General features: G+C 40.4%; 1 protein-coding gene across 6 annotated transcripts in view; it reads right to left on the bottom strand.

The window, feature by feature from the left end:
• The window catches only part of RIMKLB (ribosomal modification protein rimK like family member B), a 71,452-nt gene extending 47,627 nt beyond the window's left edge, over nucleotides 1–23,825 (bottom strand). For 2 of the 6 annotated variants that reach the window (XR_013449069.1, XR_013449073.1), the window contains exons 1-2: nucleotides 23,391–23,823; nucleotides 6,524–6,752 (exon numbers count right to left, since the gene is read on the bottom strand). Coding sequence is in view for 1 of the 6 variants with exons in the window: in XM_078075566.1 (XP_077931692.1) it covers nucleotides 6,524–6,698 (175 nt within the window). In the remaining 5 variants the exon portion in view is untranslated. Of the gene's footprint in view, nucleotides 1–6,523; nucleotides 6,753–11,607; nucleotides 11,783–12,295; nucleotides 12,509–22,903; nucleotides 22,942–23,390 lie in introns of those variants that run through there. The other 4 variants (XR_013449071.1, XR_013449070.1, XR_013449072.1 and 1 more) reach the window with 4 other exon arrangements.
• Nucleotides 23,826–24,244: the final 419 nt, after the last annotated feature.

The raw sequence follows: 24,244 nt of genomic DNA, 5'->3' as shown, positions 1-24,244 counted from the left end.
TTTTTTTAGATTTATTTTAGAGAGAGAGAGCAATCAATAGAGAGAGGGGAGAGGGAGAGGTAGAAAGAGTGAATCTTAAGCAGACTCCCTGCTGTGCATGGAGCTTGATACAAGGCTCGATCTCATGACCCTGAGCCGAATTCAAGAGTCTGATGCTGAACCGACTGAGCCACCTAGGCGTCCTTAAAAAAATTTTTTTAGTTAAGTATAGTTAACACACAATGTTCCATTAGTTTCAAGTGTACTAGATCTTTGTTTCCTTAAGGTGATTTCTGGATATTTATTTTGGTTCTCTGATTGGACCACGCTTCCTTGTTTCTCTTTATGCCTTGTTATTTTTTGTTGGTATTTGGGCATTTGAAAAAAAAAAGCCACCATTCTCAATCTTTATAGACAACTTCCACCAATCTCTTATGGTGGGGGGGCGGGAGATGGCAGAGAGAATCTTAACCAGGCTCCATGCCCAGCACGTGGACCCAGATACGGGACTTGATCTCACAACCCTGAGATCATGACCTTAGCCAAAATCAAGAGTACGACACTTAACTGACTGAGCCACCCAGGCACCCCTCAAGCAGACCAATATTGATATTATGGAAGTCCCAGAAGGAAGAGAGACAAAGAAGCACGGAGTCTGACAAAATGACTGACAATTTTCCCAATCTGAGGAAAGAAATGGATATCCATATTCAAACAGCTCAAAAAATTCTAAGTAGGATGAACCTAAAGAGACTCACACTGAGACACAAAATCAAACTAAAAAGTCAAAGACAGAGGCACCTGCCTGGTACAGTCAGTTAAGTGTCTGACTCTTGGTTTTGCCTCAGGTCCCGATTTCAGAGTCCTCAAATCGAGCCTCACACTGGGCTCCACACTCAGTACAGAGTCTGCTTAAGATTCTCTCTCCCTCCCTCCCGTGCGCGTGTGCACATGCTCTCTAACAAACAAATCTTTAAAAAAAAAAAAAAGGCAAACAGAAAAAAAAAAAATCTAGAAAGAGGAAAGCAAATTATCATAAATGAAGGAGCTCTCATAACATTATCAAAATATTTCTCAGCAGAAATCACACAGTAGTGGGATGACATATTCAAAGTGCTGAAATAAAAAGTGTAACAAGACAATATATCCAGCAAAACTGTCCTTCAAAAATTAAGGAGAAATAAAGGTTTTTCCCACATAAAGAAAAGCTGAGGAGTTAATCACCAATAGTCTAGCCTTACAAGAAATGCTAAAGAGAGTCCAAGTTGAAATAAAAGTGCTACAAGGCAGGGGCTCCTGGCTGGCTCCATCAGTAGAGTGAGTGACTCTTTATCTCAGGGTTTTAAGTTCGAGGCCACATTGGGTGTAGAGATTACTTAAAAATAAAATCTTAAAAAGAATGCAGGGTGCCTGGGTGGTTCAGTTGTTAAGCGTCTGCCTTCGGCTCAGGTCACGATCCCTGGGTCCTGGGATCTAGCCCCACATCGGGCCCCCTGCTCTGCGGGAAGCCTGCTTCTCCCTCTCCCACTCCCCCTGCTTGTGTCCCCTCTCTCGCTGTGTCTCTCTCTGTCAAATAAATAAATAAAATCTTTAAAAAAAATAAAATGCTAGAAGGCAACACAAAAGCATAAAAAAAATAAAAGCTCTTGGGTAAAGGTAATATATAAATACATACAGAATCCTAAAATACTCTTAATGGTAGTACATAAATCAGTGTTATTGCTGGTATAGCATTTAAAAGTTAAAAGCATACAGGGTCACCTGGCTGGCTCAGTCGGAATAGCATGCAACTCTTGATCTTAGGGTCCTGAGTTCAAGCCCCATATTGGGCCTAGAGCTTACTTTAAAAAAATAAAAAAGCTAAAAGCATACAAAATAACTATGCCTATAAAACTGTCAATGGATACAAAGTCATAAGATGTAATTTGTGATATTATTAACATAAAATAAGGGGAAATTTATAAGGGTAGAGTTGATATATGAATAAATTTATCACCTAAAAGGATTAAAAGTATACAATGTATTATGTAATCTTCACAGTAATGATGAATAAAATACCTACAGATGATACATATAATAAGGAACTAAAGCATGCCACAACAACAAATCAACACAACACAAAGGAAGGTAACAAGAGAGGAAAAGAGACAAAATAGGTATAAGACATACAGAAAACGATAAAATGTCTTGCTCAGGTTGTAGTCTCATAGGTCGTTGAGACTGAGCCCTGTGTCCCTCTCTGCACTCAGTGGGGAGTCTGCCAGAGATTCTCTCCCTCTGCCCCTCCCCACATCTGTCTCTAAAAAAAATTTTAGGGCGCCTGGGTGGCTCAGTCGTTAAGCGTCTGCCTTCGGCTCAGGTCATGATCCCAGAGTCCTGGGATCGAGCCCCACATCGGGCTACCTGCTCAGTGGGAAGCCTGCCTCTCCCTCTCTGCTCCCCCTGCTTGTGGTTCCCTCTCTGGCTGTCTCTCTCTCTGTCAAATAAATAAAATCTTTACCAAAAAAATTAAAAAAAAAAAAGAAAAGATACATAGGGACAAAATGGACCAAAAACCAATGCCCAACTATATGCTATCAACAAGAGACTCACTCCAGATGTAAGGACACTCAAAGGCTGAAAGTGAAAGGCTGAGAAAAGATACTTCATGCAAATGGTTACGGAAAGAGAGTTGAAGTGGCCCTACTTATAAAACAAAATAGGCTATAAAAGAAAAACTGTCACAAGAGATAATCATCATTATTATGATAAAAGAGTCAATTCACCAGGAAATTATAACAATTATAAATATGCAGGCACCCAATACAGCACCCACATGTATGGAACAGTGAGAGACCAAAGAGAGAAATGGACACTAACAATAAATGAAAACTTCAAATACCCTACTTTTAATAATGGATGGAGCAAACAGAAAATCTAATGAGGAAACAAAATAACTGGAAAACACTACAGATCAACTGGACCTAAAATATAAAAAACACTACTAACAACACAATCCTCATTCTTCAAGGGCAAATGGGATTTTCTCCAGGATCCATCACATCTTAAGCCGCAAAGCAAATCTCAACAAATTTAAGAATACTGATATCATACCAAGTATCTTTTCTAGAAACGAAACTAGAAGTTAATAACAAAAGGAAACAGAATTCACAAATATCTGGAAATTAAATAATATTTTTTTTGGAGGGGGGTGGGGAGAGGAAGAGGGAGAGAGAATCTTAAGCAGGCTCCATGCCCAGCGCTGAGCCCGATACGGGACTCGATCTCACAACCCCAGTATCAGGACCTGAGGTGAAACCAAGAGTCGGATGCTTAACGGACTAAGCCACCCAGACACCCCTAAATAACACACACTTAAAACAAATAAGACAAAAGATGTCACAAGGGAAATGAGACATATCTTAAGACAAAAGTGAAATACAGCATACCAAAACTTATGGGATGTGGTGAAAGCAGTGTTAAGAGGGAAGTGTACAGCTATAAGCATGCACATTAAAAAAAAAAAAAAGCTCATTAAAAAGAAAAATCTCAAATCAACAACCTAACCTTACACCATAAACAAGCGGAAAAAAACAAACTAAACCCACAGTTAACAGAAAAATAAAAATAAAAATGAGAACACAAATAACCTAAATAGAAAAGAGAAAAACAGAAAAAAACCAACACTATCTTTTGGAAATATCAACAAATTGACAAACCTTTGGTTAGACTAAGAAAAAAAGAGAGTAAGGAAAAAAAGAGGCCTTAAATAACAAAAATTCAAAATGAAAGGAGGTATTACAATGGACATCACAAAAATAGAGATTGTAAGAGATGACTATGAAAAATTATATGACAACAAATTGGATAACCAAGAAAAAAATGGATAAATTCCTAGCAACATACAACCTAGTAAGACTGAATAAGAAGTAAAAAAATCAGAAGAGACATACTGAACCAGTAATCCAAAATCTCCAAGGAAAAGCACAGCACCAGGTGTTTTCACTGGTGAATTCTACCAAACATTTAAAGAACAATTAACACCAACCCATCTTACAGACTCCCAAACATATGCTGTCACTCTTCTTAGGTATGTATGCAGGAGTGGGATGGATCCTGTGGTAATTCTACGTCCAACCTTCAGAGGAACTGCCAAACTTTTTCCCAAGGGGACTGCCACATTGTACATTCCCTTTATCAATGTAGGAGGGTTCCAATTTCTCTATATCCTTTCCAATACATGTTTATGCAGCCTTTGGTTTTCCAACTTTTAAAACATAGCTTAACACCTCTCCCTCTGACTGCTGCTCCCCTTGCTTGTGCTGTCAAATGAATAAATAAAATCTTTTCAAAAAATAAATAAAATGCAGAAGCATACACCATAAGCCTGTGAAAGTGGTGCTTAGTGAGCTATGTACCACACTGGCCTTTAAGCCTCTTCTCACACATACTTCAAGAGCATGGCTCCTAACACAATACAGTGTCCAAATTTCTGACTACAATCTCAACAGTTTGTACATGCACTTATGTTGAAAAGCTGTGAAGTGTAAAAGAATGTGACAGATTCTGGATTTTATTTATTTATTTTAGAGAGAAAATGTGTATTTATATTAGAGAGAGAGAGGGCACATGCGCATGAGCAGGGGGAGGGGCCGAGGGAGAGAATCTCAAGCAGACTCCCCCCTAGGCACAGAATCCAAAGGGGCTGGATCCCAGGACCCTGAGATCTGGACCTGAGCTGAAATTAATATTCAGACAGCTTAATCAACTGAGCCACCCAGGCGCCCTAGATTCGGAATTTTAATTGCTTTGATCAGAGTATCTGTCATAGGTGCAGGGCGGGGGGGGGTGCAAAGTGACATCCATACCTTTTATAATTTACCAAAGTTATAACAATTATACACTTATTTGTGTGATCACTTGATTAATGTTAATCTTAGCCTATCTCATTTTGCACACCATACCAATTAACTAGCACATAGTAAATACTTAAATTATACTTATGAAAGAATGGAACAGGCTCTATACCAAATCTTCAGAATCTGAATAACTAAGTGCTAGATCTAGGTGTATATATTAAAAAAAGAAAGCTTGACTAAAATAAAATACTGTGCATCTTTCCTGTAAAGGTAGTTACTACTTATACACTCAAGTGAAACAATCTAGAAACAGTTCAGTTCTAAAGAAGTTATTTCTACAGCAATAATAACTTTTGATCCTAAATTAGCAATGAGGATCATTTATACTAAAATGGGTATCATTCTGTTTTTCTATTAAGTCTTTGATGTACATTAATTTACATATTAAAGATCTGCTGACAAAACATAACTGTTGAAAGGTAATGAGAATGAATTAAATGTCAAGAGGGCAGAGTAAAGAGTAACTGCTAAGAGATTCTACCTACTTAAACTACAGGATCATGTTATCAGGTAAGAGTCTAGATCCATTAACTAGTGTATGAATGAAATTACCCTAACAGCAAATTCATATACTGAATAATATTAATTCTCACAATAACCATCTCTCTCCATTTTATTGATGAGAAAATTAAAACACATGGTCTCATTATGATTCTAGACACAGAACAAGTTATGTAGAATCTATTTTAAGTGTTTGTCTTATACCTTAATACAATACTATCAGTAAACTATGAAGTATTTTCTGAAAGTTAATTAAAAATTTCATGTATATGCCACCATATGATGCTCCTTAACAGAAATGACCGATTTAGCTATAACACGTCATAACTTTCCAAAGACGTAAAGACTCCTAAGTCGGTTCAAAAGAATTTATTTTTTTAAAGATTTTATTTATTTGACAGAGAGAAAAAGAACACAAGCAGGGGGAGTGGGAGAGGGAGCAGGGAGCCCGATGCCAGGCTCAATCCCAGGACCCTGGGACCATGACCTGAGCCGAAGGCAGACACTTTGCGACTGAGCCACCCAGGCGCCCCAAGAATTTCTATATTTCTAAGATATCTTCCCCTTATAACCTTAAAACAAACATGAAATATTAAAAATATCAGACTTATCACCAATTAAGTCAAATCATTAGGACACTTCTATCCAGTAAGAAGAATAAAATTGTATTGCCATTTTATACTATATGTATAAAATATTTTATAAAGAAAATAAGAATCACATGTGGAATTTGATGCATTTACTAAAAGGACCCCCATGAGGTACAAATTCTCTTATGAGCACTTTATAAACAAGGTCTTTTAAAATTAGATAGCAATAATGGGGGGAAAAAATAGATCATCTTTAATTTCTCTCCCAACTATTTTCTACATAATAAGAAGTTCAATAAATACTGATGTTTCCATTTCTTCCATAACATATAGATTTTGGAGGGCCAAAATATTGTCGGTTAAGTGGCTTGTGCTCTCTCTCAAAATCTTAAAAAAAAAAACAAACAAAAAAAAAAAACATATGCTAGATTTTAAGATTAGATGATACTTCGTAACGATAAGGCTAACAATTCCTTCCTCCAAACTACTCCTAAAAAATGTGGATTCAAGATATTCTAAGAAAAAAATCCATTAAATTACTTAGTATAGACTTACCCAGGTTTCCTTGCTCGATTGTCAGTACCACCTCATCCATCACCACGGCCCTAAAGTCCAATTCCTCCTCACAACATTTGGTCTTTAATGCTCGTAAAATCTCTTTTTGGGGATAGTCTTCCCTGATTCGACGATCTGTCAAAAACCACAACTTGGCTGCCACAGAGCTGCACATCTTGATCTGCTTGGTCTTCCTTCTGGATTATTTCCTCCTGAATGCAGATTCTTTCTACACAGAAAGACAAAATTCACAAACAGGGTAAATAAAGAACTCTACTTAAGGAATTTTATGTCTGTGGGGCTCCCCATACATATGAAATTAAATTTCATTTCCTCTTGTTAAAAAATACATCTAATTTGGGGCTACTGGCTGGCTCAGTTGGTAGAGTGTGCAACTCTTGATTTTGGGGGTCGCTGAGTTAAGAGCCCCACGTTAGGCGTAGAGATTACTTAAAAAAATATATTAATGGGGAGCCTAGGTGGCTCAGTCGGTTAAGCGTCTGCCTTCGGCTCAGGTCATGATCCCAGGGTCCTGGGATTGAGCCCCGCATCGGGCTCCCTGCTTAGCAGGAAGCCTGCTTCTCCCTCTTCCTCTGCCCCTGCTTGTGCTCGCTCTCTCTCTCTGCCAAATAAATAAATCTTTTTAAAAAAATTTATATATATATACATATATAAATGTTACAGTATTTATATATATATAAATGTTAAAAAAAGAAATCTAATTCTTGGCTTTCACACAAATAAATGCTGTGATTATATATTAACTATACAAACAAATGAATAAGGTAATAATGATGCCTTTTCCATTTTATTCAAATCAAAAATTTTTATACCACTAGAAATATAGAAACTCACAACTTCCCATGAAACAAAATTTCTCCATCTTCCACTGGGGAAGCTACCACTGCAGTCTTATAATTACAGCAGATCACTTAGTAGAAGTCCCATTTTCTGTATCAAATTCAATGTCATTTTCTGTATTCTTATATACTATCTAGGAATGTACTTTAATTTCATCATCTACTTTTGGCTGATTTACTCCTTCCCCCAAAATGCAAATCCCTTGATATAAAATAGATGAGACTGTAATCATCAGTATATCTGCAGTTAGTTTTTTATTCAATTTTCTTCCCTTATTGTTATATTTATGTGTATTTTATTACAAATACATTTATAGAAATGTTTTAAATAATGACACAGTAACACCTGTATTACTAGGAGTATCAACACTGAAATCATTTATATATCAACGTCAATCAAAATAAATAGTTCAAGAATATGGGAAAAACAACCTTAAAAAAACAGTAAGTGCTGGTCACTAAAATTTATTTGAGTCAGGGGATAGCATGCTCTTACTCAAGGTTTTTATGCTTACTTTAAATAGAATTTTTTTTTACAAACAGATTGTTTACTAGAATACAAAAAAGCACTTCCTTCCACAAATAAGAGTGCTGCTTCTCAGAGTTTGCATCATGAGCAAGACAACAGTTGAAAATTTTCCTAAGAAGCAAAAAGTTACCAGTTTTACTAACAAACGTTAACAGGTGATTTCAAGCAAAAAAAAAAAAAAAAAAAAAAACTTTACAAAATTAAAATTCCTGAGGCTCCTGGCTGACTCAGTCAGTAGAGCATGTAACTCTTTATCTCAGGATCCTGAGTTCTAGCCTCACGTTGGGCATGGAGCCTACTTTAAAAAAATTCCTAATACCCCCGCCCCCCCAGATGACCTAGCAAACCTAACATAGAAAAAAGGATGAGGGTAAGAACTAGAGGAAGCAATGGCCATACAGATGGGCGGCTTCCAGCATCAGAGCTGGAAATGGTCCCTCATGCACCATTCACACACTCTCCAGGGTCTCAGTCAGAAAGGTCTGCTCCATAGATACACATGGTGACTAGAACATCATGAGCCAGATGCACCACCACACACATACACACAGCCCCCACCCCAAACCTTAGCCTGCCATGCCTGCCACACTCACCCACCTGCCCCACAACCCAGGGTCTCAAGGCAACAATCACAGGAAAGCAGGGAAGGAATAAAATAACATAGGAGATACACACGAGTGTGACCTGTAGCTGTGGAAAAGCAAGGGAAGAGCTCTCAGATGTGATGCATCAGGCCAAGACCCAAAGTAACCAGCAAAGGGATTGCTTGGTGCCCAGGGTCTCCTGACCCCTTGTGTTCTTGTTCCAGAGCTGTGGTCAAGAACATGACCTCTTAAAAAAAGAACATACCCTCTTAAGCCTTAGGCTAGATACGAATTGAAGATGTGGTCACTAAAAAGTCTCACTCAAAGGAAAAGCTCCACGTAAGAAAAGTCGCACCAGAGTACCTAATGTCTCCCCAGTTTCCCTTGAGAGGGGCATATAAAAATGACCTTAAGATGTTTAGACGGAGTAGTTCTTGAAACACCCTGTCAATTACCTCCAATACTCTGAAGCCATCTTGGTGCCTTCCCTGACACTTAGGTCTTGAACATCCGTTCAATGATATGACTGAATTTCACTGAGTGAGTATAGCAGTTGTGGCTGCTGATACACAAATCAGGATAGGATGTTAAAGCCACTGGCAACTGGGAAGTAGGAATGTTCGCCAATACTGGTATGTCAACTTGTGGAAAATGCCCAGGCCACAACATTAACACATGGTGTTTTCAATGATTCTATAACCAGACAATAAAAACACTCCTGGGCTGCAATCTCATGTAGTTGTGCAGCAACTCCTGACAGATGATGCACATGAGCATCATGGCTGCAGCTCTGATACCCATGCTTAATCTTTGGGTGTTTCCACACTGGTATGAAACCATCAACTGCAAGTTCAGATTAGCCTCCCCATCTCCTTTCATTTTTTTAAAAAAACACTATTTACTTATTAGAGTGAGAGACAGAGCATGAGCTGGGGGCGGGGGAGAGAGGGGACAGAGGGAGATGGAGAAATAAGACTCCCCACTGAGCAGGGAGCCTGATGTAGGGTTCAATCCCAGGACCCGGGGATCACGAACTAAGCAAAAGGCAGATGCTTAACTGACTGAGCCACCCAGGTGCCCCTCCTTTCATTTTCTCCCAATGGAGCAGCCCAATCTTTGCAAGGCTTTCATAGGGGATACTCACACCCCCAGATCTGAAACTGGAGAGATGCTCTGCAGAAGACTCTATGAAAGAGGTAGACACTGTCTTGAAGAGGTCCAACATCAATGTCAATGATTGTGGTTCCTCAAACCCACCTAGTGGCAGTCAATATGGCAGGATCTGGGGATCATGACCTTGCCCAGCCCCGAGATTATCTTTGTTCTTATGGAATACATTTTCTTTATCAGCTTCAAAAGATTCTTATGCTTTGTCTTGCTTTTCATGTTAAGAATCACAGAGGTATACCACACTGTATTCCAATGTACACCAAAGTAGATGACATCTCCAGGAAAAGGGCAAGTAAGCTTAACAACTTCCAGCTTGTTAATTACTGTTCCATTTGTCCTGGTATCTTCAAGTGACACCTGTCCAATTTTTTATCCATTATAATTTTACAGTGATCTCCAAAGACCATTTTATTGCCAGAGAAACAAAGAGCACAACTCTCTCCTTCAACCAATGGTCCACTCCTATTTCAACAGGTAGAGGAGCAGCTGACCGTCCTCAGGTACCCAGGGCGGCTTGTCTATCAGGCTGCTCCACTGGGATTCACATCTAAGAATACCCAGGAAAGGAGGTAAAGACTCTCCAACCACAAAGGCAGAGGCTCTGCATTCTCTCCCCCTCCCCACCCCACCCCACCCCCATGGCCCTCCTGGACCTGGGAGGCCACCTTCCTGTGGGCCAGGTGGAGAACAGCAGGCCAGCGCCTCCTCCAACATATCTACTTTTCTATTTATCCCATTCATGAACATCCAGGGGGAAAAAAAAAAAAAAAAACTGCTGATAAGTCAAAAGCGTAACGGTAAATCTACAGTCCAAGAGACCAAGGGGGTGCCTGGGTGGCTCAGTCGGTTAAGCGACTGCCTTCAGCTCAAGTCATGATCCTGGAGTCCCGGGATCGAGTCCCACGAGCAGGGAGCCTGCTTCTCCCTCTGACCCTTCCCCCTCATGTGCTCGCTCTCTCTCTCTCTGTGCTCGCTTCGGCAGCGCATATACCAAGAGACCAAAAGTACACCAATAAAATGATAGTCCTGAGTCTTAAAAATAAAACATCAGATTATATTCACTATTTTAAAAGACAGTAAAGAGTCCTTTGTAAAAGTAAAATGGTTCCTTCCCCCCACCAAGGTATCAAGGAAAACAATGTACAAATATCAGATACCAAATAAATGCTATTGATTAAGAGACATTTGACAAAGAAAATTTACATTTATATTAGGTACAGTTTTCCCATGCAAACTTCTGGATACACACACCAATAAAAAAAAAAGTCCCTGTCATCTGTCAATAGTCTAGGCAGGACTAATTAATCATAAAGTGCTTCATTCATTTTTCTGAGACCCCTTCCCAATGGTACTTATTCTGCTAGGAAGAAAGCACAATTAAAATCTACCATGAAGATATTAAGGCACCTCTTACTTCTAGGAACATTACTTATTCCAGATAAGACACAGCATGTGAACTTAGAATCAAAACACTGAAAAAGAATAAAGGTTAGATAAGGAAAATATACATACTAATGTACAAATAAGAATTGACTCCATTTGGCTCCAGATGTGCTTTTGATGACATCATTTCTGTCTTGGATGGGGAATATGGGAGTTATATCATGCTTGTAGAGAAAAATAACAAATTTCTGTAACTTGAGTTGGGCACTCCTTCAGTCTTCTTTTCTGTGACTCTTTTCTCCTGACAGTTCTTTCTCTATACATAACCCCCAGGGCTTCCTTCTTGAACCCTTCTCTCCTTTCTCTTAGAACTACCATCCTCAGCCATGTTTCAGCTATTATCGTTAAAATTTGAATACTGACCTACTAAATCTCTTTCCAAACAGTTCTCAACTGAATTTGAGATCCTATTTCAATCTGCCTAGTGGGCATCTCTAACTAAATGCCACTGACTATTGCCTCAGTTGAGCAAGTAAAAAGTTGATTTTATTCACATACCTGCTTCAACACCTGGATTTCTCAATTTGACAGTTCAATTTTGTGTCAACGTGGCTAGACAATGGTTCAGTTGCTATGAAGGTATTTTGTAAATATGATTAAAATCTGTAATAAGTTGACACAGTGAAGATTACCCTCTATGATGTGGGTGGGCCTCACCCAATCAGTTGAAGGTCTACAGAGCAAAAACAGGTTTCACAAAGTTAACTACGCATCAAGACTGTATTAAGTCCTTCCCTGAATTTCCAACCTCCTGGCCTGCCCTATGAATTTCAGACTAGCCACAATCACACTAACCAATTCCTTAAAATTAATTTCTATTTCTTTCTTTCTCTCTTTCCCTACCTTAAGTCTGTCTTCACGTATATACAATTTCCTATTGGTTCTGTTTCTCAGAAGAATACTGACTGATATACCCATACTAATTTAAGGACTTAATTCAGAAACTTGGGCATCATTTACTTCTATCTTTCATTCACTACTTCAATATACACACACCACAGTAATTCCATCTCCTAAATATCACTTGAATTTTACTGTTCATCCCCAGTACAATCATCACTGAACACCTAAAAACACCCTCCCCAAACTAATCTTCTGCAATCTACTCTCTCCCATTTACCAATTTTCTGAACACACTGCATTCTCTCATGCTTCCTTCCGCTTAGAATATATATCCTAGACCTACCTTACTGAACTTTTGAGCTCAGGAGTTAATCCATCTGTTAAGTTTGAGGTGCCTGGGTGCATCAGTCAGTTAAGCATCTGACTCTTGATTTCAGCTCACATCATGATCTCAGGGTCCTGGGATTGAGCCCCAAGTCAGGCTCTGTGCTCAGCGGGGAGCCTGCTTGATTGAGGATTCTCTCTCCCTCTGCCCCTCCCGCCACTTGCGCTCTCTCTATAAAATAAAAACAAGTAAATCCTTAATGCACCTGTTAAGTTCTTCCAACTCCTAAAAATCATCCTAACTCTGTGAATCTACATTATCTTGTTATATGTATATTCTAGCAATTATACGGTATGTTTAGTTTTATTTTTAATAACTCTGCCAGCGCTGTAAGATAAATTCTTAAAAGTATGTCTTCATGTAGATGCGTATTTTAAATGATTCTATTGATTAAAAAGACAATTTCTCTTTTACAGGGCTAAATCGTAATTCAAAGGTATTTTCAAAGAATAAGCCTACTTTAAGTTGGTGTTTCTCAAACTAGGGTCCTGAAACATATTTGGGGGCGGTGCACATTTTTTCCCTATATGACAAACTTGAAAAAGTTCATGGGCCTATTTCCACACAAAAATTTAACTTTGGGGTGCCTGGGTGGCTGAGTCGTTAGGCATCTGCCTTCCGCTCGGGTCATGATCCCAGGGTCCTGGGATCGAGCCCTGCATTGGGCTCCCTGCTCCGAGGGAAGCCTGCTTCTCCCTCTCCCATCCCCCTGCTTGTGTTCTCTCTCTCACTGTGTCTCTGTCAAATAAATAAATAAAATCTTTAAAAAAAAAATTTAACCTTATCTCACTCGACATAGAAGTCTTTTTTTTTTTTTAAAGATTTTATTTATCTGAGAGAGAGAGAGAACACAAGCAGGGAGGAGGGGCAGAGGGAGACGTAGACTCCCCATTGAGCAGGGAGCCCTATGTGGGACTCGATCCCAGAACCCTGGACTCACGACCTGAGCCGATGTTAGACGTGTAACCGACTAAGCCACCCAAGGCGCCCAGGAGTTGTCTTCTTCTCTATCCTCAGAACCTAGCATTTCTAAAACACTGTATGCCATAACAGAAACATGTGTGAAGATGCTGAATGATTACATGCCTTATCAAAGTTCAAATACTGAACATTTTCATACATGCTATATTCAACTAAACCTCAGGTATTACAGTAACCATTTTACAGTTAAAGAAACAAATTATCAAAACACATATAAAACTATGCTTGGCCTCACAAATAAAGGAATCCAAATTAAAATTAAAATAAAAAAAAACACCTGAGGTGGGGCGCCTGGGTGGCTCAATCGGTTCTGCCTTCGGCTCAGGTCATGATCCCAGGGTCCTGGGATCAAGTCCCGCACCAAGCTCCCTGCTCAGTGGGGATCCTGCTTCTCCCTCTCCCACTCCCCTGCTTGTGTTCCCTCTCTCGCTGTGTCTCTGCCAAATAAATAAATAAAATCTTAAAAAAAAAACAAAACTGAGGTTGAGAGACATACATAAAATTTTTTTCACCAAAAAATAGCACAGATTGAATTTCAAGAGAATTTCTGATTCTAAGTCCTAACAGTTTCCCTTCAAATCACACTATGTGCCTATTACTTAATAGAAAAATGTACCTTTTAACACTAACTTTGTGATGTTCCAGATATTAACCGAGGATCTCTTTATCAATGCTTTTTCTCTCAGTGACTTCTAATGCCTCCAATTCTTTTCAATCCCACTCCACAAAAAAGACCTCACATTTTGGGATATATATAAATTTTTCCTCTTTCCTTTCCCTTGCACTACCCAAAAGTCTATTACAAGTGGATCCGAATTACTGTTAAAATGAGAAAGAATGTGAATAAGGGATAAAGGAATAAAAGTATTAAGAAGGATGGGTGAGGGGGCACCTGGCTGATTCAGTTGGTAAGATCTCAGAGTTGTGGGTTCAAACTCTTATGTTGAGTGTAGAGATTACATAAATAAAAAATTTAGGGGGAGTCTGGGTGGCTCAGTCAGTTAAGCATTTGCCTCCAGCTCAGGTCATGATCTCAGGGTCCTGGGATTGAGCCCTGCAACAGGCTCTCTGCTCAGCAAGGAGTCTGCTTCTCCCTCTCCCTCTGTGCTTACTCTCTCTCTCAATAAATAAAATCTTTTAAAAAGTCTATTTCTTAAAAAAAAAAAATTAAGTCCAAAAAATAAAATTGCTATTTAAAAAATTAAATAAATCTTGTAAAAATAAAGTAAAACATGTGTGTGTGTGTGTATATATATATATATATATATTTTTTTTTTTAAGATTTGACACAGAGAGAGAGTGCAAGCACAAGCAGGGGGACCTGCAGAAGGAGAGGGAGAAGCAGGCTCCCCGCTGAGAAGGGAGCCCAATGTGGGGGCTTGTTCCAAGGACCCTAGGATCATCATCTGAGCTGAAGGCAGACACTTAACTGACTGAACCACGCAAGTGCCCCTGTAGCTCTTATCAAAGGTACAGAAAATGAATGAATGATAAATTGAAAACCTCCAAAGAGTCTCAGAAACAACCGAGTAACTGTCTTAGTCCAATTACCCCTTTACACACTAATAATGTTCATCAATAAATGACCACCAAAAAAATGTCCCTCTGAAACCTTGGTAGTTCTTATACAATCTCATCCTTTAGCTAAGATACCACTTAAAATATCACTGTTTAGGTGTTTGTCACATTAACTTTAAGGTAGAATGGAATGCTGTGAAAATAGGAGCAGAAGGCTAGATATTAATCAAAGTTGTCTTTAGGGCTGTGACAGAAAAAATCTGTATGACAGTTCTCACAGTTCCCTCTTTATACTCAAAAGAACATACCTCAAAAACAGAGCAAACAAGTAAGGTCCCAAAGGGTACTTCACACACTCGCTCATTACTCTCCCCTTTTTATAGCTCTTTTACCTATGACACCTTTTTTAAAAAGCTACATGCACAATTATGGGTCAAAGAGGACAATGATTTCCTAACCAAACACAGTAACATGATCCCTTTATCAAAAGACTGAAAAAAATAATGGTAAAACATGAGTGTTAAAACAGATAAATTAAGAAAGGGCAACACTATGAAATATATAGATAATTACCTATAGATTCCCTTTCTTCATACAAAGAAACATATGTAGGAAAAGGCAAAACAATGCATACAGATAAGGTTAAAAATTCTCCATTGCAGCGCCTGGGTGGCTCAGTCGGTTAAGCGTCTGCCGTAAGCATCAGTGCAGGTCATAATCCTGGAATACTGGGATGTAGCTCCACAGCAGGCTCCCTGCTCAGCCAGGATCCGCTCCTCCAGCTCCCTCTGCCCCTCCCCCTGCTCCTCTCTCTCTCTCAAATATATAAATAAAATTTAAAAAAAAAATTCTTCATTTACAGCTCATGAAACACATTCCACATATATTTTCTCATTTCAACTACATGTAATTATGTAAGGAATACAGACTTTTCCCATTTTCACCAGCAAAGAGCCCAACAGAGGGCTAATCTCAAGACCCTGATATCATGACCTGAGCCGAAACCAAAAGTCAGTCGCTTAACCAACTGAGCCACCCAGGTGCCCCTATTTTCCCATTTTTAAGAAATCGCCTGCCCAAGTTATCACAATAATAAAGCCAAGAGTAGGTAGGATTCAGGTTTTCTGATTTCTTTCTACTTTTTTCTATCATACCTAAAGACAGTGAAAGGAATTTGGATAAAAATATAAGTCCACATTTAGAGTGATTATATATACCAAATCCTGTGTTAGTAGACTTGTTTGTATCCTTTCATTTAATCCTCACAACCATCCCTTTGATACATTATTGTCTTCATTTGGCAAGTGAAGCTGTTCTAGGAAAGAGGTTAGTTAACCTTGTCTAAATTTGCAAATTAGAAAGTGATAAAGCCCAGGGTGAATTGAAATTCCACACACTCCATGGCAAAGATTATCACTTGCTCCCCAATATTCATTTTCTATTGACTCCTTAGTAATAAGATATCTGTTGCTAGTTAAACATAATGCCATGTAAGTAAAAGACTGAATTCCCTAGGCTTTCTTGCAACTTGATGTGGTCATGTAAGTAATGAGACCTGAAAGCACTGCACTGCAACTTTCAGAATGCATATTTGATGAGAGGTATACTATTCCTTGGCCCTTCTTCCATCTTGCTACCTGCAATGTAAATGTTATAGCTACAACTCTAATAACCACCTGGACTCTAAGGACAGGAGTGAACCCTAGGAAAAGCACAGCTACCTATTAGAATTGAATCCCTGACAACTGTGTGGTGCTATGACCTTGGACTACTTACTACCTCTTTTGCTTATGTCAGTGATATTTGGGAATTTTTTATTACAAGCCACAGAACTTTACCTTAAGTATGGTTTGTCATACCTTGCTCAAAAGTTATAGGAAATTATTACCTTAACAGCTAAGTCTGCATATGTCAGCATGTAGTGGTATTGTTTGTAAGACAGATTTTCTTTTTACAGTAACATGATCATCTTACATTTGATCCATTTCACTTTTACATTTATTTTCACAGCACCCCTGGAAAAGTATTTCTATATCCTCCCTCCAGAAAAGGCAAACTCTTCAAAGTCAAAAATTAGTTTTAATCTCAGATCAAGTAAGAACATAAGTACTAAATACACAAACTATTTGATTCAATAATATATTCAATTAATATCTGATTGCCTACTATGCACTCTAAAAATATTCTGGTAAACAAAACATAATCCCAACCCTCACAGAGTTAAAAATATCTGATATTAAAATGTCACAACAAAAGATGCTCAACATCAATAATCATTAGGAAAATGCAAATCAAAACGACATAAGTCAATCACACATATTGGATGGCTACTATCAAAAAACAGAAAACGGCGCCTGGGTGGCTCAGTTGGTTAAGCGACTGCCTTCGGCTTGGGTCATGATCCTGGAGTCCCTGGATCGAGTCCCACATCGGGCTCCCTGCTCGGCAGGGAGCCTGCTTCTCCCTCCCCCCTCTCCTGTGCTCGCTCTCTCTCTCTCATTCTCTCTGTCTCAAATAAATAAATAAAATCTTTTAAAAAAAAACAGAAAACAAATGTTGGGGAGCATGTGGAGACACTGGAAGCCTTGAAAACTGTTAAGTCAGAATGTAAAATGGTGCAGCAGCTATGAAAAACAGTATGGCAGTTCCTCAAAAAATTAAAAAAAGAATTCCCATATGATCCAGTGATTCTACTTTTAGGTATATAACCCAAAGAAATGAAAGCAAAGTTTTCAAAGAGGTATCTGTACACAGGTTCACAGCAGCGTTACAATAACTAAACAGTGGAAGCAACCCAAATGTTCGTCGAAAGATGAATAAATGAGTAAAACACAGAATATACATACAATGCCTTAAAAAAAGAATTAAATTCCAATACATGCTACCACATGGATGAACCTGGAGGACATTATGTACCAGTATGCAACTGCCAAATTCACAGAAGTAGAATGGTGGTTGCCAGGGGCTGGGGTGTTGGTTGGAATCAAGACTTAGTTTTACTGGTATGAAGAATTCTAGAGATGAATATGGTGGATAGTTGCACAAAAATATGAATATAGTTAATATCACCAACCTGCGTTTTGTTTTTTAAGATTTTTTTATTTATTTGACAGAGAGAGACACAGCGAGAGAGGGAACACAAGCAGGGGCAGTAGGAGAGGGAGAAGCAGACTCCCCGCCAAGGAGGGAGCCCAATGTGGGACTCCATCCTAGGACCCTGGGACCATGACCTGAGCCGAAGGCAGACACTCAACGACTGAGCCACCCAGGTGCCCAACCAACCTGCGTTCTTAAAACATGGTTAAGACGGTAAATTTTGTGCTGTTTATTTTGCCACAGTAAAAAGAAAACTGGAGAAGGAAAAAACTGTCATAAGCAAATTAACATGCAAATTTTTACACATATTCACCTAAAGGATCAGAAAAATATGTTTTAAATTACCTGTAGCTTTGTTACTAAATTTCCCAAAGTAGTTTGTGGTATATAAAACTAAACATTTTAATTTTTTTTTTTCTTAAGATTTTATTCATTCCTGAGAGAGAGAGAGAGAGAGGCAGAGGGAGAAGCAGGGTCCCCGCGGAGCAGGGAGCCCAATGCAGGACTCAATCCCAGGACCCTGGGATCATGACCTGAGCCGAAGGCAGACACTCAACCAGCTGAGCCACCCAACCAGCTGAGCCACCCAGGCCCCCCTAATTAAACTTTTTAAGAAAATTTTCTCTGCATGGGGCACCTGGCCGGCTCAGTTGGTGGAGCATGCCACTCTTCATCTCTGGATTGTGGGTTCGAGCCCCACGCTGGGTGTAAAAATTACTTAAAATCTTCTTTTAAAAAAAGTCTTCTCTGGAATCCAAATAAAATTTCTAATGATTTCACTTAATACAGGAATCAAAGTATCTCTCTCTGCAACATGGCACAAAATTTGCAAAATCTTCCTGAGATGCAGTGCACGGTGTGGCTCCCTCAAAGTTCATTATGTTTAGGGGCACCTGACTGGCTCAGTCAGTGGAGCATGCAACTCCTGATCTCAGGGTTGTGAGTTAGAGCCCCAAATTGGGAGTAGAGACTACTTAAAAAAATGAAATCTTTTTAAAAAAAAAAGTCCATCATGCTTAACATGTTAAATGTTGGGCCTTCCAAATTTACTTTCTGGACATCACATTGAAAAATAAGTTAGGAGGGGCGCCTGGGTGGCTCAGTTTGTTAAGCGACTGCCTTCGGCTCGGGTCATGATCCTGGAGTCCCTGGATGAGTCCCGCATCAGCTCCCTGCTCGGGAAGTCTGCTTCTCCCTCTGACCCTCCCCACTCTCGTGCACGCTCTCTCTCTCATTCTCTCTCTTAAATAAATAAAACCTTAAAAAAAAAAATGAGTTAGGAAACTATTAATAGAGTCAAGCTGAAAGATATACAGATATGGCTAACTAAATCACATGTCAAAGTAATAAGCTAACAACCAAGAACTCAGGAAATATTTGACGTTTGCTATTTAGACAAATCTGCATGGATTTCCAAGTCGTAGTTTTCTGATAAATTATCAAAGTTTGAAATCCTGCCAAATATGGGACAGTGGAGCAATAAGAGAGAACTGGTGTGATCTAATATAGCAAATCCCTGTTCTATTTTGGAGACCTTATTTCTATATTCCTAAGAACATGAAGCCAAGAACTAGTATCAAAAAGGGTTAAAACAAGGGATGGGGGAAGAAAGGGAAAATAAGGAGCTGAATAGAGTAAAATCATTAAGGGGCAGATTTGGAATTTTTTTAAGTTTTTATTTTAATTCCAGTTAGTTCACATACTGTGTTATATTAGTTTCAGGTGTACAATACAGTGATTCAACAACTGTAGAATTTTTTTATTGGTCACAACTTGGTGATGTACGTAGTAAAAATTATTTGGGCATATCAATGTTTATACAAATTTGTTACTTTATCAATTGACAAATTGGTACACATTTTACAAGAATCTAGTAGACTCCTCCAGACACCGCTGGGAGAACAGACTGCTAGATGAAAGAACAAGGATCAATGAAATTACATTGTGATCTCCATGAAGACAGAATCCCTGTTTTATTCTCTATTATCCCCAGCAGGTAACATAGAACCTTATGTATGACAGACAAATGTTAAGGGTTAGGGGGTTAGGAATCATTTTAAAGCAGTTTGTTACATTGAATTTTAAGGCAGTATCAAAAAACAAACAAACCATAGATATTTTCAGTATTTAATACCAGGCAAATATGTACCCATAAGATCTAAACACAGCTGTCAAAAATTCATAATTTATCAGGATGCCTGGGTGGCTTGGTTGGTGACTCTTGGTTTCCGCTCAGGTCATGATTTCATGGGCCATGGGACAGGGCCCTGAGTTGGGCTCTGTGCTCAGCAGGGAGTCTGCGTGAAGATTCTCTCCTTCTACTCCTCCCCTTTCTCTCTCTCAAATAAATAAGTCTTTTTTAAAAAATTCAAAATTTATCTTTTCAGTTTCTCATAAAAAACAAACAACCCAAGCCTAATGCTACTTTCCATTGCCATTATACAACTCATCCTTAAATAATTAGCTTTGTTAACAATTAAAGTCAAAGGGGAAAAAAAAACCTATAATTTTAGTAAAAAGAGTAAAAAAGATATAAGCAGATGGGTTCCATGCAGACCAGGCTCTAAGGGAGTAGAGCTGGCTAGCTCTGTGGCTTTTGTCCTATAAGCCAATTTTGAAAGGAAAAGATCACTGGAAAAGAAAACATTGAAAAAATACCATGGCATGAGTTACCATGAAGCCAGAAAGTCAGTTCTTTCTGCAAACCTATGATGTACACAGATACATATGGTACATGAATCTAAAATACATTATGTACAGGTATTTTGAGGTAGTATATTATTATTTAACAATCCTTAATATGACAACCAGGAAAATTCCCAAGTAATGAAAGACAATTTCCTCAACATCTGTACCTAATCTCTCCTATTCAACCTCTCTTGAAACAACTGCACATGCCAGTACAGTTAACATTAAACATTCCTATCACAGTCTACTTCCAGATTTTAAAATAATATTAGATTGTAATTTCTCAAGGCTCTTTTCCCATATGCTTGTGACTTAATCCCACTTGCAGAGAATAAAACTAACCTGTCATACACTCTCTACAAATCCACATCACTAAAATACACCCCCAATTGTCAGTAAGCAACATACAAAATTCCTTCCTTTACTTTATGTTTAGTTTTCTCTCACTCTTCAAATGTTGTTCCCGGGTATAGAAGTTTTTCCTCCACCCTCTTTCACTCAATTTAGGACTCTATGCCTGCTTCCCAGAGAAAGAGGACAAAAGCTACTTCTCAAACTGTGGAACAACCGGCTCTGTTCTCTCCCCCGCCCCAACCTGTTCCAGTGTTCATGATGTTCTTTCAGCTCATAGGGAAGGGAGAAGTTGAGAGATCCGTCTAGTGACTTACCCCAGTAGCAAATCCCAGGTAAGTACAAACTCTCCCAAAGCAGAACTGGGAGAGATTTTTTTTTAAAGCCATGTTTCATCCTGTGCCCCAAAACACTAATGCCTGAAGCTTGGTTGGCATTCATTGGTCTGAGGTAAAAAAAAAAAAAAAATGTTCTCTTTAGTGTGTTTCTTCATATGATTAAGAAGGGATAGAGGATTTATAAAACATTGCTAGTAATTTCCCTCTGGAGAGGAAAAGGGGACTGAATGAGAAGGGAAAGAAAAAAAAGGAAATTTGTTGTTGTCACTCTCCCTCCACACTAAGATGCTAATGTATTCAATAGGGAATCTAAGAAAATGAAAAAAAAATTTTGAAGATATCTACCAGAAACTAAGGTAGAGGAATGTTAGCTGGTAGCCCCAGTCTAAAGGGTAGATATATACAATTCCTTACCCCCTGCAGGGGGAAAGGCAGGAACCAAAAAAAGGATCTTCACTGAGTGGAGGATTCTATGTGACTGAATTTGCTGTTCCCCTTCTTGACCTCTCTGTTCTCAGAATCACAGAGTACCCCCTCCCTGACAAGCGGACTCCAGCCCCGGGGGGGGGGGGGGGGGGTAAGAGAAAACAAGAAAGAAAAAAAGGAGACAGAGAAAGATAAAAACATCAACAGCCATCTTGCCAAACAACTGAATCTATTACAGGAAAGAAGGAAATTAATTGCACTAACTAACAAGATAGAAAGAAGGAAATTAATTGCACTAACTAACAAGATAGAAAGTAATAAACAAAAGATTACCTCTAAACAAAATAGGCCTCCTCCCCTTTGACACACTAACCAAATATCACACAGTAAACATTAGAAAAGAAATTTAACTATGACTGTTAATTTCTAAAATTAGAGGTTGTCATTCTAAAAGTTAGAAAATACTCACTCTCTGTCACTGGAATTTCGGAGTGTTTTATTCCAAATGAGTATCTTAAAGTATTCTGACAATGAATTTTTTAAGAAACAGAAAAAAAGACCTTCAAACTGCCCAATGCTGTGAAAGAAATGAGATCTATATGGCATTTAAATTCTAATGGTTACAGTTAATAATTACAAACTTCATTAAATATAATAAACATCGAGCCCACAGAAAAGGAGTATCTTCCATATTAGGCTGCCCATGTACTTTCCATACAGATTTAGAATTTAATCCAACTCCCCAAAGATGTGAGAACGATTTATGTAATTAATGGGAAAATAACAGCACGCTGAAAGAATTTACATCGAAGTTACATTCAACACGGTTAGCGTAATAACCTCACTCACTGAATACAATTAACACCCCAACTCTATTCATACCCACAAATGGGATAAAATACTGGGATTACAAATCTGCAATCACAGATAAGGATACATTAGTAAGGCAAATCTGAAGTTACTATCTCCTAACTATTTGGGGGTTTTTAAAGGGAAGGGGTGGGGAGGCAAGATTTGCATCGTCGTCAAATGCTGACAAAAAAAAAATTTAAGCAATTATTTGTCACCCCATTCTTATCCAAAGGGCTGTCAAAAGAGAAAGAGGAATGACTGTCAGACTATCTAAAATCTTACGCGTCAGGAGGAAAACAGGGAATTTAAGCCATACTCAAGTGCAGGACGAACACATCCTCCTCCCTCGGTCACACCACAGGAATGTCGTCTGATGGAAGCAGGGGCAGGAGAGATTACCACACTCTCGAGGACAGGTCGGCACAACGCGTGTTTTACTCCAACAAGCATTCCCAGGGTTACCACACCCCCTCACAAACAGGGGGAAGCACACTTCACGCCCGAGGTCACTGCCTCTCCAACAGTTCTCCCGTCGCACGCACACGGCTTCATCAGCCCCCTCCCAGCACAACGACCCGCCCGGGCTCCCCACCGCCTCTCGCTGAGGAGTGGACCCCCCACCCCCACCCCGGCCTTCACAATCTCCGGCGCGCCCGGCCCCGCTCCCTGCCCCGGCCGAGCCCCGGCTCGTCGCCGAGTCCCTTCGGCCACAGTCGCCCACTGGGGGGAGGGGCGCGGGGGCGGGCGCGCCTCCGCCTCACGCCCCTACACCGGGCTCGGAGAGAAGCGATCGCACCGCTCACCTGGCTCGGGCGGCTCCTCCCTCGCTTTCGGCCAGCGGAACCGGACTGGGGCCTCCGAAGGAACCGCGGGCTGCCGGGCGGGCTGGAAGTCCGAGAAGGAGGGGGGAGGGGGGAGGGATGCCGGGAGCCGCCTCCTTTCTCCTCCACCACCGCGGCTCCCGCAGCCAGGCCGGGCGCCCTCGCACACTCGCCCACTTTCTCACAGCCTCGCGGTCTGTCTGGATCTCCCTCACCCCCACTCCCACACACACTCGCCCCCACCCCCACACACACTCACACCCGGCCGCTCCTCGCTCCCTCGCTCCCTCACTCCCTCACTCGTCTGTAGTGCGCGCGCGCGCGACCCCGCTCACACACAGCGCGCGCGACGCCGGCGGAGACCGCCCCGCGCTCCCCCAGACCGAGGCGCCGCGCGCCGCCCGCCCGCGTGCAGAGGACCCTCGCGCGCCCCGGCCCCGCCCTCCAGGCGGCGACGCGGCGGGCAGGGGGTGGCTACCGGGGCGAGGGGACGGGCCAGCCCGCGGAGCTCGGCCTAGCGGATCCAACACCTGCGTCGGGACCCGCCCTCCGGACTCCGCGTCCCCACTCGCGGCCATCGCCCGCCTCTCGGGTGGTGAAGGGGCGATGGAGAGCGCGCGCTAGGAGGGAAATGGGAGCGCGAGAGCGCTTCGAGGACGCGCTTTCCCCACCCGCCCCCAAACCGTCCTCACTAAGGAAGGGAAACGGGTGGGGGGGCCAGGTTTGTTCCCAACTTGAAACCGCGAGATTGATTCCTTCCGTTGTACACCCTCCCCGCCCTCCCATTCCCTCATCGGGCCCCATTCATACACAATGTGAACCCTGACGCCAGCCCA

This window comes from Halichoerus grypus, chromosome 6 (assembly GCF_964656455.1).
Source record: "Halichoerus grypus chromosome 6, mHalGry1.hap1.1, whole genome shotgun sequence".
In the NCBI taxonomy this organism is placed as follows: domain Eukaryota; kingdom Metazoa; phylum Chordata; class Mammalia; order Carnivora; family Phocidae; genus Halichoerus; species Halichoerus grypus.
This window is presented reverse-complemented; position numbering and strand designations above follow the sequence as displayed.